General features: G+C 36.1%; 1 protein-coding gene across 1 annotated transcript; it reads left to right on the top strand.

The window, feature by feature from the left end:
- The first annotated feature begins 8,102 nt into the window (after positions 1 to 8,102).
- Positions 8,103 to 11,700, top strand: LOC134277544 (BTB and MATH domain-containing protein 36-like). The gene is made up of 2 exons (XM_062759869.1): positions 8,103 to 8,376; positions 11,276 to 11,700. The coding sequence occupies exons 1-2, from the start codon at positions 8,103 to 8,105 to the stop codon at positions 11,698 to 11,700; spliced, it is 699 nt and encodes a 232-aa protein (XP_062615853.1).
- The last annotated feature ends 1,872 nt before the right edge of the window (positions 11,701 to 13,572 follow it).

Here is a 13,572-nt window from a genome sequence, read left to right as displayed (position 1 = left end):
GTAGTTAAAATTCAACGATGTCTCCAACGATGCCTCACATCGCTCCTTATCGGCAACCCATCATTAAAACATCTTTCAAGGATCAGCTGATGTATGGCGGAGCATCGTCCAATATCCGTTAAATCTGAGGTCATCGTAGGGTTGAATGGTGTTCAACAGATAACTGCCGATTATCGGTCAATGTTCGACCAAACATTGGCCCGTAGTTGACCGATGTATGAAAGATGTTCACCAATATATGAGCGATGTAATATACATCGGCCGATTATCCTGGAACATTGTTTTATGATTAGCAATGCATCGCTGGACCTTTGAATGTCCGGCCGGCACCCAAGACATTTATATCATAAAACACATTGGTTGTCCATCGTATACCCATCGCTGGATAATGTGACTTGATACTTTAAGGAGTACCAGGCCGATGTGGACCGATGTTTGGGCATCACTCACACCACGGATTAACATCTTTTACTTCCGGTCTACGGCTACCGGCCGTGAAATGTGACCTAGGCGTAATAATAAAACAATGTTCCAAGGTAATCAGGGTAACTCAACCCTCCAATGACCTCATATTCAATGGACACTTGACGATGCTTGGCCAATCCTTGAAAGATATGTTAATGATGGGTTGCTGATAAAGAGCGATGTGGGACATCGGTAGAGGCATAACTAATTTTTAACGACAATTAACTTATATTTTACCGATGACCCCCACCGACTCGCCAAAGGCCTTAGTCCCCGTCCTATTACTATAGGTGTCCGGTCGGCTACCACTCCATTTTTATAAAAAAAAATGCATCGGTTTATCACCGTATACCCCATCGCTGGATAAAGTTACTGAATTGATGACGGATTTTTCCGTTATTCCCCGATCATGACAAGGAGCACACGATGGGTGTGACCGGATGTCAGGGGATGCTCACTCCTCCATGGCACCTGATCCCACCTCCAATGTGTTTAAGGTACATGTTTGCTCTGCTCCTATTTTGTATTGTTTTATGGACTTTTGATCTTGAATACTGTTTGTTACATCCATATGTTTCATATCTAAGATCGTGTTATGACCTTTCTTGCGAATATTCTCTATCGCAGGGATAAATTTAGGCATTTCATACTGAAAATGTTTTATACTATTTGCTAGACAAATGATTTATTCTGCACTACACGTACAATTTCATTCTGAATGTACGGACTATAAAGTTTAGCTAATCACTACTTATGCCTAGGTCACATTTCCCGGCCGGTAGCCGTAGACCGGTGGTAATCGTTGGTAATCCGTGGTGTTAGCGATGCCCCAACATCGGTCCACATTGGCCTGGTAGTCCTTAAAGTATCAGTCACATTATCCAGCGATTGGTATACGATGGGCAACCAATGCTTTTTATGATAAAAATGGCGTTGTTGCCGGCCGGACTTACAAAGGCCCAGCGATGCATTGCTAATCAAAAAACGATGTTCCAGGATAATCGGCCGATGTACCGTATATCAGGTTTTTTCCGCGTCATGTTTTTTTCCGCGAATCAGAACCTAAATCAGTGTATTAGATTTACGCGAATCAAATTTTCACTATTTCAAAGTCCCAGTGATTTTATTATTAACAATTGTTTAAGCCTATAAAGGAATTGGATGTAAAATGTAATGTCATTTTAAAAGCTTCGTACGGGTGATAAATAGATCTATCGACCTTCACCTCGTCAATTCCGGAAGACCCGCTCGGCTGATTACACACCTGTGTTGCGTACTAACTCTCAAATCCACTGTGCACAGATATTATTTTTTAAGATTTAAACAATTATAATTCATTTACTGTTCCAAACTGACTAGCAGCTCAGGTATAATTAGTTTTAATAGCTTCTCGCAAGAAACGTGACCCATATATATAATTAGCTAGCTTGTCAATTAGTAAACAAACAAAATGGGCTTGTACCTATTACCGGTATCTTGCGCTTTTCCCCCTGATCCCGCTATTCTACCCTCTACGATATAAGCATCAAGAAATAATCCTACTACAAGAAGAAAACTTTGTATTAAATTTACGCTGTTTTATTTTCCGCGATTCAGAACTCGTTGCGAACAAAGCGGAAATTGGATACACGCGAAAAAATCCTGATATACAGTATATTACATTGCTCATACATGGGTGAACATCGTTCATACATCGGTCGACTACGGGCCAATGTTTGGTCGAAAATCGACCGGTGATCGGCAGTTATCTGTTGAACACCACTCCACCCCCCGATGACCTCTGATTCAAAGTATATCGGACGATTCTCCGCCATACATCTGCCGATCCTTGAAAGATGTGTTAATGATGGGTTACCGATGAGGAGCGATGTGAGGCAGCGTTGGAATCATCGCTGAATTTTAACTACGAATTATTTCCTACCTATGATCCACCGATTCGCAAAATGGCCACAGTCACCGTCCGATCACTAGTGGTGCCCGGACGGCAAACATGCCTTTTTCATCAAAAAAACGCCACGGTTTCTCATCGTTTAACCCATCGCTGGATAATGTGACTGACACTTTAGGTCTGCAGCGGGCGGTACCGGTCAGCGGTAGAGGCTTAAGTATCAGTAACATTATCCAGCGATGGGGTATACGATGAGAAACCGATGCGTTCTTTGATAAAAATGGCGTGGTTGCCGGCCGGACACCAATAGTAATATAACGGTGACTGAGGACATTGGGCGAATCGGTGGGGGTTATCGGTATAAAATATGTTGTAGTTAAAAATCAGCGATGTCTCCACCGATGCCCTACATTGCTCCTCATCGGCAACACATATTTCAAGGATTGGCCGATGTAGGGCCGAGTATCGTAAAGTGTCCGTTGAATCTGAGGTCAAGGGGGGGGGGGTGAGTGGTGGGCCGATAATCGGTCGATTTTTGACCAAACTTTGGCCCATAGTCGACCGACGTACGAACGATGTTCACCAATGTATAAGCGATGTAATATACATCGACCAATTACACTGGAACATCGTTTTATGATTAGCAATGCATCGCTGGGTCTTTGTAAGTCCGATAAAGTATCAGTCACATTATCCAGCGATGGGGTATACGATGAGAAACCGATGCGTTTTTTGATGAAAATGGCATGGTTGCCGGTCGGGCACCACTAGTGATTGGACGGTGACTGAGGCCATTTTGCGAATCGGTGGGGTCATCGGTAAGAAATAATTCGTAGTTAAAATTCAGCGATGTCTCCAACGCTGCCTCACATCGCTCCTCATCGGTAACCCATCACTAACACATCTTTCAAGGATCGGCCGATGTATGGCGGAGCATCGTCCAATATCCGTTGAATCAGAGGTCATCGGGGGGTTGAGTGGTGTTCAACAGATAACTGCCGATCACCGGTCGATTTTCGACCAAACATCGGCCCGTAGTCGACAGATGTACGAACGATGTTCACCAATGTATGAGCGATGTAATATACATCGGCCGATTATCCTGGAACATCGCTTTTTGATTAGCAATGCATCGCTGGGCCCTTGTAAGTCCGGCCGGCAACCACGCCATTTTTATTAAAAATCGCATTGGTTGCACATCATATATCCCATCGCTGGATAATGTGACTGATACTTTAAGGACTACTAGGCCGATGTGGACCGATGTTGGGGCATCGCCAACACTACGGATTACCACCGATTACCACCGGTCTACGGCTATCGACCGGGAAATGTGACCTAGGCATAAGCAACCACTCCCTCTTTTTTTTTTTTTTTTTTTTTTTTTAAACCATTGGTTGCCCATCGTATACCTCATCGCTGGATAATGTGACTGATATACTTTTAGGACTTCGAGGCCGATGTGGACCAATATTGGGGCATTGCTCAACCACAGAATATCACCGATTACTACCGGCCGGGAAATGTGACTAAGGGGACGACCATTTGATTCTGAGAGGGGGGGGGGGCTGGCAGATTTTGGAAATAAATGATCTGTCCATGAAAATGTTAATAATAATAAATCTGTCCTCCACTACAGAGAAAATAAATAATCTGACCTTGACTTCTGATAATGAAATATTGTAAAAATACCTTTTTTATTACCCTACGTGTAATTTAATCTCAAAAGTCTTCAATTCAAAAAATTTTCATGTCGAAAATTCTAATTGATAAAGGGTTTTCTTCATTAAGTTGGTGGTAAGAATCGGAAGAATCTTGCATAAGACAGTTAGATAAAGTGACTTAAGATGTCCTTGTCATCTTTATATATTTTACTAGATCAAGGGGGCTTGCTGTAAACCTATAGGGTTTAGCACAAATATATTGTTTGAACATTTTAAACTTAGACACTATTAATATCATAATCATTTTTAGTTTTTAGCAGTGAAAATAAAATGATATAAAGGTTTATTAAATCAGAATGTATTAATAGTATTAGAATAGTATTAGTGACGCAGATTCGTTGACTTTATAATTGGAAATTGGACTTTAATTTTGTAAACAATTATTATCTTGTCGAAACAAATTGGATTTTGTTGTTGTTCAAATGCACCATAATTTGGTAGATCATTTTGTAATGAAATTGATCCGAATAGACCAATCAAGCCCATCGATAGTATGTAATAAAATTTGAACGGAAATACAATGGTATTATTAAGAGTTTTGACTAAGCGCAATAAAATTGGGAACTTTGAAGTAAATAAGTAAAAGAGCTTAAGGCCCATAAATATTAGCAATGAGTGTTTACCTGTATTCGGGGGTGGTGCCATGTTGGGGTTCATAGGTCAACGGACAGACCTACGGACAAAGCGTAGGTGGTTAGTGATGGTGAATTAGTCATTGAAATGCATTTTTATATCCGGGACCATGGATACCCACCGAACACAAAATACCCTGTTTTGGTCAGAAAAGAGTATTCCCGCTCTCATTCCTATTCCTGTTCTTATTCCCGCTTTTATTCCCGCTCTCATTTCTATTCCCGTTTTCATTCCCGGTTTTATTCTCAAATTATTACACCTCTTTGGCATTTTATTATTTTGGTAATCATTATTTCGGACTTTTGATAAATTTTGCTATTTAGAGTTCAGTCTTAAAACTCTTTACATTCCGGGACGGATATAGTGAACATTATTGTACATTGGTCTATACGAATCACTTTTCAAATTAGAAAACTATACGATCACGGAAAATTGTAAATTGGATTAATTTAATAAACTTTTGAAATCGACAAAGAGTTGTCATTGGCTTACATTGCTCCCGGTGTGTAAAATTTTAAAAAAATCATATACAATGTGTTGTTTTATTATAAGTGTATATGATTTTTTAAAAATAATTATTACACGTCGGGAGCAAGCCCCAATCTGGCAAATCTTAGCACTCACTTGAAATCACTTCTCCCCCATATCTATTCTCTCTCTCTCTCTCTCTCTCTCTCTCTCTCTCTCTCTCTCTCTCTCTCTCTCTCTCTCTCTCTCTCTCTCTCAACATGTTCGGTTAGATCTACCAATGTTTATGTTTATATGAAACGCTTCATCTCAGAAAATGTACACAAAATAATTTTTTTCCTTGTTTATTTTCATATACTGAGTACTCAGATTCTAGGGACGTACACACTGCACTCAGTGTCATTGTCCCAGACATTAACAGCCGATTGCTACGTATGTGTAATGTGCATGATTACATAACTTGTTATTCCCATTAAAAAATAATGTAAGACGAATAAAAATCTAAAACAATACAGTGGATTTACTTTCTAATGTTTATAAAACATTGTAAATGCAGGCGTATTTCTTTCCGATCTATTTTATTTCCTTTATCAGTGTTTTTTTATGCTAAACGCGATAGCTATTTGACTGAGGAAATTACGATTATAATCTCAAAATAGGGAACAGACCTTTCCACAAGCTCCAATTTCGATCAAAGTATCGTGCACGTCGCCGATGTTATTCATTTTTGATACTTTAAGACACGAAACACCGTAATCAGTCATTCTATTACGTATATTTTCTCAACAGTTGATAGTCTCGTTCAACCAGACGCTCGGCTGTCTCCGTGAACTCCGACCAGCAGAGAGTCTGGTAAAGAATCACGTAAGCGTTTGTAACCGTCAGAGGGCGCTCTCTTGTTTTCATTTTAAAAATCCTTTTTGTAAGCAAACGTTATATACGTTTCTTCTGCTTGATTGTTACTTTATATTAATAAACTGGTCTTTAATTAGGGATACCAAACGAGAAATTACAATATCAATCGAAAGAATGTGTATTACGCAGGTAAGGCTACACTACTTTCACTTTTGCTTTCGTGCAGAATATTTGCAAGACATTATAAAACACACTTACCTATAACTGGTGGGCATTGCCTTAAACAATTCCTCTCTAACGCTTTTAACTTTTAGACATATAACTTTTACATCTTTAAGTTATTTTTCTGTTGATTTATCATGTATTTGTTTAAATCTTGTAGGTGTGTTCTCTTCAGCCAATCAAAAACTTTACCAGAATTTCGGTAAGCCTCGCTTTGGCGTTACAATCGATATCACGTATCTTTACCAGACCCTCTGGGTGGTCGGAGATTTACGGAGACAGCCGAGGGTCTGGTTGAACGAGACTAAACAGTTGATACCTTGAGATATTGAAAGTGATCTCTAATCGCAGAGGTAAAAAGAGTCTTGAACGTTAACGGTGCATACGCCACCTATATTCAGGGGCGGGTAATTTGAAGTTTTATTTGCCATTTTTTAGAGTGGGCACTGGCGTGAAATAGAGTGGAGCGGAATAATTAAATAAAATCTGTATCATTCTACAAAGCTGTCAGTATAATATACCTGCAAAATTGTAGCTCTCTGGTTGAGAAAATTCGGACAGATAAAGCAGAGAACTACAGATCCATGCGTTGTAAAATCCTTTGATTTACGCCGACGATTTTTTGTTGCAAACTTTCGGTGTTTTTTCTTGTAATTTATACCTTCCCCAGTTTTAAAAATGGTATTTAATAATCAATCATACATTTAACTTCAATTTACGATAATTTACTTACCTTTTAAGGCTAACAAATGGCTGTTTGTGGTTACGGACGTTGAAATGGGACTGTTTTAAACCGACATTACAAAAATATATACAGGATTGTTTCGGACCGTTAAAAGGTAAATAAAGTATAGCCTTATTAAAAAGTTAAATGTATGATTAATTATAGGGTACCATTCTAAAAGCCAGACAAAGCTTAATTAATTTACACAAAATAAATACCTAAGTAGAGACAAAAAATCCTCGGCGCAAATCAAAGGTTTCTTCACAACGCATGGATCTGTAGCTCTCTGCTTTATCTGTCCGAATTTTCTCAACCAGAGAGATACAGTTCTGCAGCTAAGTATAATATATATCTTCATCAATGCATACTGTGAAATGATCCAGGAAATTGAGATATTCAATATCACAGATATATAACTGCTCCTCTTGACTAACCAAGGTTTCAAATGCTCGATTTAGTTTATTTAGCAGGTAACCACTCTCATTCTGGAAACTATCAAACTTGTAGCCAAATAAATGTCAAGATTTGACAAAGATAATGTTATTCTACGATGGCTTTTTCTTTCATATTTCAAAGACAAATAATTTCAATGTTTGTGGTCGCCCGCGTGGCGCAGTGCCTAAAGCGTCTGCTCTAGAGGCGCGAAGTGAGGAGTTGATCCTTACGTCACGGGTTCGAATCCCACCGTGGGACGTGGAGACCGGTCCTTCGGATGAGACCGTATAAACCGAGGTCCCATGTCGCAGTAGGTGCTGACACGATAAAGAACCCCCGCTGCTCAATGGCCCTGAGTGCCGAGTATTGGACAAAATTTGTAGCTATCCACTTGAAAGTGATGGCATATCCATATGAGTGAAAAATTCTCGAGAGGGGAAATTGGAGATATCTTATTTAAAGTATACTTTAATTTTAGATGAAATATGAAAGGAGATTTTGTAATGATTGAGATTTTTTCACCTTCTTGTTGTTCTGTAGGCATTCCGCTCGCCTTGTTCACCCTTCTTCTTAAATGTTGCCATTTATAGAAATTGGATAGATTTGTTTACTTACTCCACTCAGTAAATTCACTCCACTCCGTAAATTACTCAAACCAGCTAGAGTCTACCAGGAACAAGCCGATGAAATGGCGGACAAGGCAGAAGAAATGAAATGTTCCTCTGAACTTCAGTACTTTCGAGAGGATTCTGGAGTTACAGATGTAATTCTCACGGTGGAAGACAAAGAGATCCATGTGACAAAAGTAATTCTCATGCGTTCTTCTCCTGTTTTCCGGGCCATGTTTACTGATGATTTCAAAGAGAAAAGCGAAAGCAGAGTTACCTTTCCAGGAAAATCCTATGAAGATTTTGTACTGTTTCTACGAAGTTTTTATCCTGGGGAACTTTTGGAGCTTAACGGTTTGGATATATGATATTATTTTCATGTTGTGTTAAATGATTCAGGTCACCTGAATCACTGGAATATCTATTCATTTTTTTCGTCGTAATTCATCCTTAGACTTGTGCACCGATTTAAAAATTGGGTCATCTTTCAAAAATCTTCTTCTTGTTGACTTTGAAAAAGCATTTGATTCTGTCTCTTGGGCGTTTATTCAAAAATCACTTAAATTCTTTAATTTTGGAAAGTCTATGAGGAAATGGGTTAGTTTATTTCATTCAAACATTACATCAGCAGTAAATCAGGGAGGAAATTTATCAGAAACATTCTCTTTGCATCGAGGATGTCGCCAGGGAGACCCACTATCCCCATACTTATTCTTGATATGTGCTGAAATCCTTGCTATTAAGATAAGAAATAACAAAGACATCAAAGGTATATATTTCATTGATGAAGAAAATAAAATCTCAATGCTCGCTGATGACACTTCTCTTATTTTAGATGGCAGTGAGAAAGCTTTACAATCAAGTTTAGGTACCCTTAGAGATTTTGCAAAAATGTCCGGCTTACATATAAATTATGATAAAACACAAGTAATATGGATAGGTAGCAAAAAAGGTAGTGATGAGGTTTTATGTAAAAATCAACCTCTTGAGTGGGGAAAGAAAATCTTTAGGTTACTTGGTATTGAATTTGATATAGATTTGCAAAAGATACTTTCGAGGAATCTCAGTTCAAAGTAAGAAAACATAAAGAAAATGATAAGACATTGGAAACGTAGGAATCTCACACCACTAGGACGATTAACGGTTTTGAAAACACTTTTATTGTCAACATTGAATCATATTATTGCATCCCTTCCAAATCCCACTGATTAATATATAAAAGATTTAGAAAACACCTTTTATTCTTTTGTAATGGGAAGTAATGCTTTTAGACTAAAAAAGGAGTTTGTATTAAAGATATTAAAGATGGCGGTTTAAAGATGATTAGTATTAAAGAGTTTATTATGTCTCTGAAACTTGTATGGATGAAAAATGTCATACTGCAAGGTAAATATTCATATTTAACTTTAGATTTTAAAAAAAATAGTTTTTTGTGGAGAAGAATACATTCTCAAGAAAATAAAAGATGTAAAAAATATGTTTTAGAAAAATGTTTTAGAAACCTGGCTATTTTTTTTTCTAAAAAATTACCAGAACCTGAAGAAAGTGCCTCTATGGAACCACTATTTTTTAATAAAAAAATTCTGATTGGCAAGAAAACAATTTTTTATAAGAAATGGTTTGAAAATAATGTATTTTTCATAAATGATCTCTTAAGAGAAGACGGTTCCTTTATGGATTTTGATATGTTTAAATTGAAATATGGAATCTATACAAACTTTCTTGAGTACAATGGACTTACAGCTGCTATCAGAGAATGGATGAAAACCAAAAATATAATTTCTATGCCAACTGTGTATATGACATATATTACACAAAAAATATTCCGTTTATTAAATGCGAAGAAATCAAGAAATTTATATGAAATTTTGAAAAGCAATGACATTAAGCCATTAGGTCAACTGGAATAGAATTTTCAACTTGAATGATAGTGAATGGGAAAAAGTTTTTTCATTTTCTTTTAAGCTCACAAAAGATACAAAACTTCAGTGGTTTCAGTTCCGCATTAATCATAAAATATCAGCAACAAATTCCTTTTTACATAAAATTAAGAAAATAGGTACATATGAGTGTTCTTTTTGTGAAACTGAGACAGAAACTATTGAACACATCTTCTGGGAATGTGAAGTAATACAAAACTTATTGAATAGTTTTGATAGTTATTGCTTTAGAAAGATTCATATTAATGTTGTATATTCGAAGAAAGAATTCATATTGGGATCTTTTGCAAAATTAGACAAAATTAAATATCTCATTGCTCTTCAGATTAAATATTTTATCTATAGAATGAGATGTAGTGGTAAATACCTCTCCTTGAATGGACTGATATCCTCCATCAAATGTATATGCATGAAACAAACAAGTACATTGCATATAAGAACAATAATCAGGTGACATTTGACGAAGCCTGGAAACCCTGGAAGAATCTGTTTTTGTAATTTTTTCTTACTATCCCTTCTCTCTCTCTCCTCTCTCTCTTGCTCTACTTCTCTCTCTCTCTCTCTCTCTCTCTCTCTCTCTCTCTCTCTCTTATAAAAAATTTACAGAAAATGTATATTTGCATTGTATAATTATGTATTAGAATCTGTAAATAAAAAAAAATCTTTCAAAAATCTTGTCAAGGAAGAGCTATTATCAATTTGCAGTGTTTGTGGTGTATGGGTAAAAAGGACAACATATTTTAAAAGTCTGGGTTTTTATTTCAAATCTAGGAATGGGATGAAATCTATGAAATGCCCTCTTTAAAAAATACTTTACTTGTTGACATCAAGCAGACAAGTCACCATAGATCCAAGAATTTGCCTAGGTTAATTGAAAAAAAAACCTCCTATAAAAGTTTGATTAATATTTATTGATTATTTGTATGTTTTCTTAACGACCCTTTCTGGAATTTTTCATTCATATGGAGACGCCGCCACTTCCCGATGGAAACCTACGATTTTTGCCCTATAATCGGCACTTTGGGCCTTTGAAAAGGGATGGATCTTATTTGTGCCCACACCTATTACGACACGGAACCTTGGTTTTTCTTTCTCATCTGAAGGACCGGTCTCCACGTCCCACTTTACAATCTTATAAGAAGAGGCATTATAAAATATATACGAAACATAATACTAGTATCACTTAAGTTGAATGATTTTGATTCATTATAAGCGCATTTCCTCGTCACCAGAAAGACTTAAAACAATTCAAAATAATAAACTAAAAGTGATGTAGGTTTTAACTTGTTTTAAATCTGACATTTTTGTTGTAGTTTCTGTAATAGAGAGAATCTTACCTCTGGCAAGAGAGTATGGAATGGACGCTTTGATGAAAAGTTTCCATGAGAGGCTTTTGGTAGATGCAGAATCTCAAACAAAAGACGTTTTCTTCCATTTAAAATGTTTTTATATCGCTGCAGTTTACAATTTTGATGAGCTTTACAATAGAATGCTGGAGAATCTGAGGTCCGTTGCTGTTAACACCTATAAGAACCGAGAAAGCTTCAAAATGCTTCTGCCAGAGGACAAGGCCCAGTTATACGAAAAACGCTGTGAATTTGTTGAAAAACATAATTCGAATCTCCTGAACAAAATGTCAAGAATTAAAGAGAACTTGGACTCATTTGAAATCTGGTGTGAAAAATGTGGCAAATGCATGTACATTTCCAGAAAAGACAAAATATGGATTTGGGGATGAAAGATGAGCATTTTGAAATCTACGAGTACTAATGCTTTCGTATTATTTCCTTTTTAACCTAATATAAGTAAAATATTGTGTTTTTATCCGCATTTCTAGCAAACAAACTTGAAGATACGTATCAAGGTCACGTGATGGCACGAGGACCTGTGTAAATGTATCTCCAAGATAAATGAACACACACTTATCCTACCTTCCTTCTAACTTCTTCGCATGCCCATACTGTGCTTTGGGTTCTTTCTGATTTCTTTTATGTATTCCCAATTCTTTTCGCCCACTTTATTAACATAGAAAGCAGTCAAACAGATGAAAAATACTAAATTACCACTCTGAGTTAAAGAGGCAAAATGTACAGAAAATACAAGTTACAGTAGCTGTACTGTTCCCATGTCTACGTTTCTGCCAAGAGCTATTGCTTTCAAAAGAACGGATAAAAAGACAGCTGCAATTGACAAGAACCCACATAAATTCCAATGAGAATAGTTGTTATTTTTCAGCCATGAGTATATCAAAGTTCTACCAATTGATTTATGTGAATTATGTTTCAGTAAATGGAATAAAACTCAAATTATGGAAGCAAATACTTTTAAAATGTATTTTTGTTGTCTAGATACACAATATTACATCTTAACAATGTGACCTTATTTGTGCGAAAAACCATGTAAGCTTAAAAAGCTTGTTGAGCTATATTTGCTGACAGGTCATTTTTTAGAGCAAAGAACTTACGAAAGAATTACTTTAAAAGAGACTGATATTGATATGCTCGTTTCATCAACTTGAATGTTCATGCGTAGAGCATGCTCGAATCAGCTGAGAGATATAAACCGTATATGCAGGTGATAAGGGTATATTGCTTCATTAGTTGACGTTTAACGTAAAGCTTTTTTGTTACCTGTGGGTATTTCTGGTAAAACAAAAAACAAGTGTGAAACGGATGTGTTAGACGTTGGTATACCTATCAAGCTCACTTGGACTGTCGTGTCGACATATGAATGGAAATAACTCTATTGTGAATTGACAGAAAAATATATTAAGCCACTGGGATACTAGTATACAAGGTAATTTAACATTTGTGATTAAGCTTTGTTTTGGTTCTCGAACGAAAAAAAAATAAAGCCATTGTTATATTATGGACTTTTAATAAAGGAATGTAAACAAAAGCCATGGATATGAAAGAAAAAAATCTGTATTTTCCCGTGTCTTATTTAATTATTAGATAAATTGATATGCAATACATTCATTATTGAGAATGTAATCAATGTCAATAATATTGTATTGAAAAAAAAAACATTTTCCAATTTTTTTGTTCAATCTCTTACTATGAAAATTTTGTAAAATTTGAACTCTCTTGTAGAATACAGATTTTTTAAAAAAAAATTGCATAAATATTTCTTAATACATGTTTCATTTGCTTTACATGGTCTTAAGGTAAAATTGTCACATTGTTTTATGTTTGCGTGATAGTATTGATTTTATAGTGATTTTAATTTATTGTATTTTTCTTTCAGATGCCATTGAAAGTTATATATAATAACTTTCAATAATGAACTTGATTTAAAATAAAAATGTTTCATTTAAACATTAAACATGTAAATGAATTTGTAACAACTTCCTATACCTAAAGTCTAGAAAACTCTAGAGCCCTAAACTTAAAACTTAACTTTTAACCATGAATAAATACATAAGTGAAAATAGGCTTTGGTCAATATTTCCCGCCAAAACCTTTGATCCCCTTTTTCCTGTCTGTCCAGCTAATTACTAGCCCAGGAACAGTCACAGTGTTTAGTTGTGTTTATTAGTATTTGGAAAATTTTATGACCACTGAAGTAAGTTGACTTTTTGACATTTTTATTTCATATTAATACTTTCCTA

Source organism: Saccostrea cucullata, unplaced genomic scaffold (assembly GCF_032062105.1).
Source record: "Saccostrea cucullata isolate Sc308-1 unplaced genomic scaffold, CSIRO_AGI_Scuc_v1 ctg955, whole genome shotgun sequence".
NCBI lineage: Eukaryota > Metazoa > Mollusca > Bivalvia > Ostreida > Ostreidae > Saccostrea > Saccostrea cuccullata.
The sequence above is the reverse complement of the archived record's forward strand: the minus strand, read 5'-3'. Positions and strand labels throughout refer to the sequence as shown.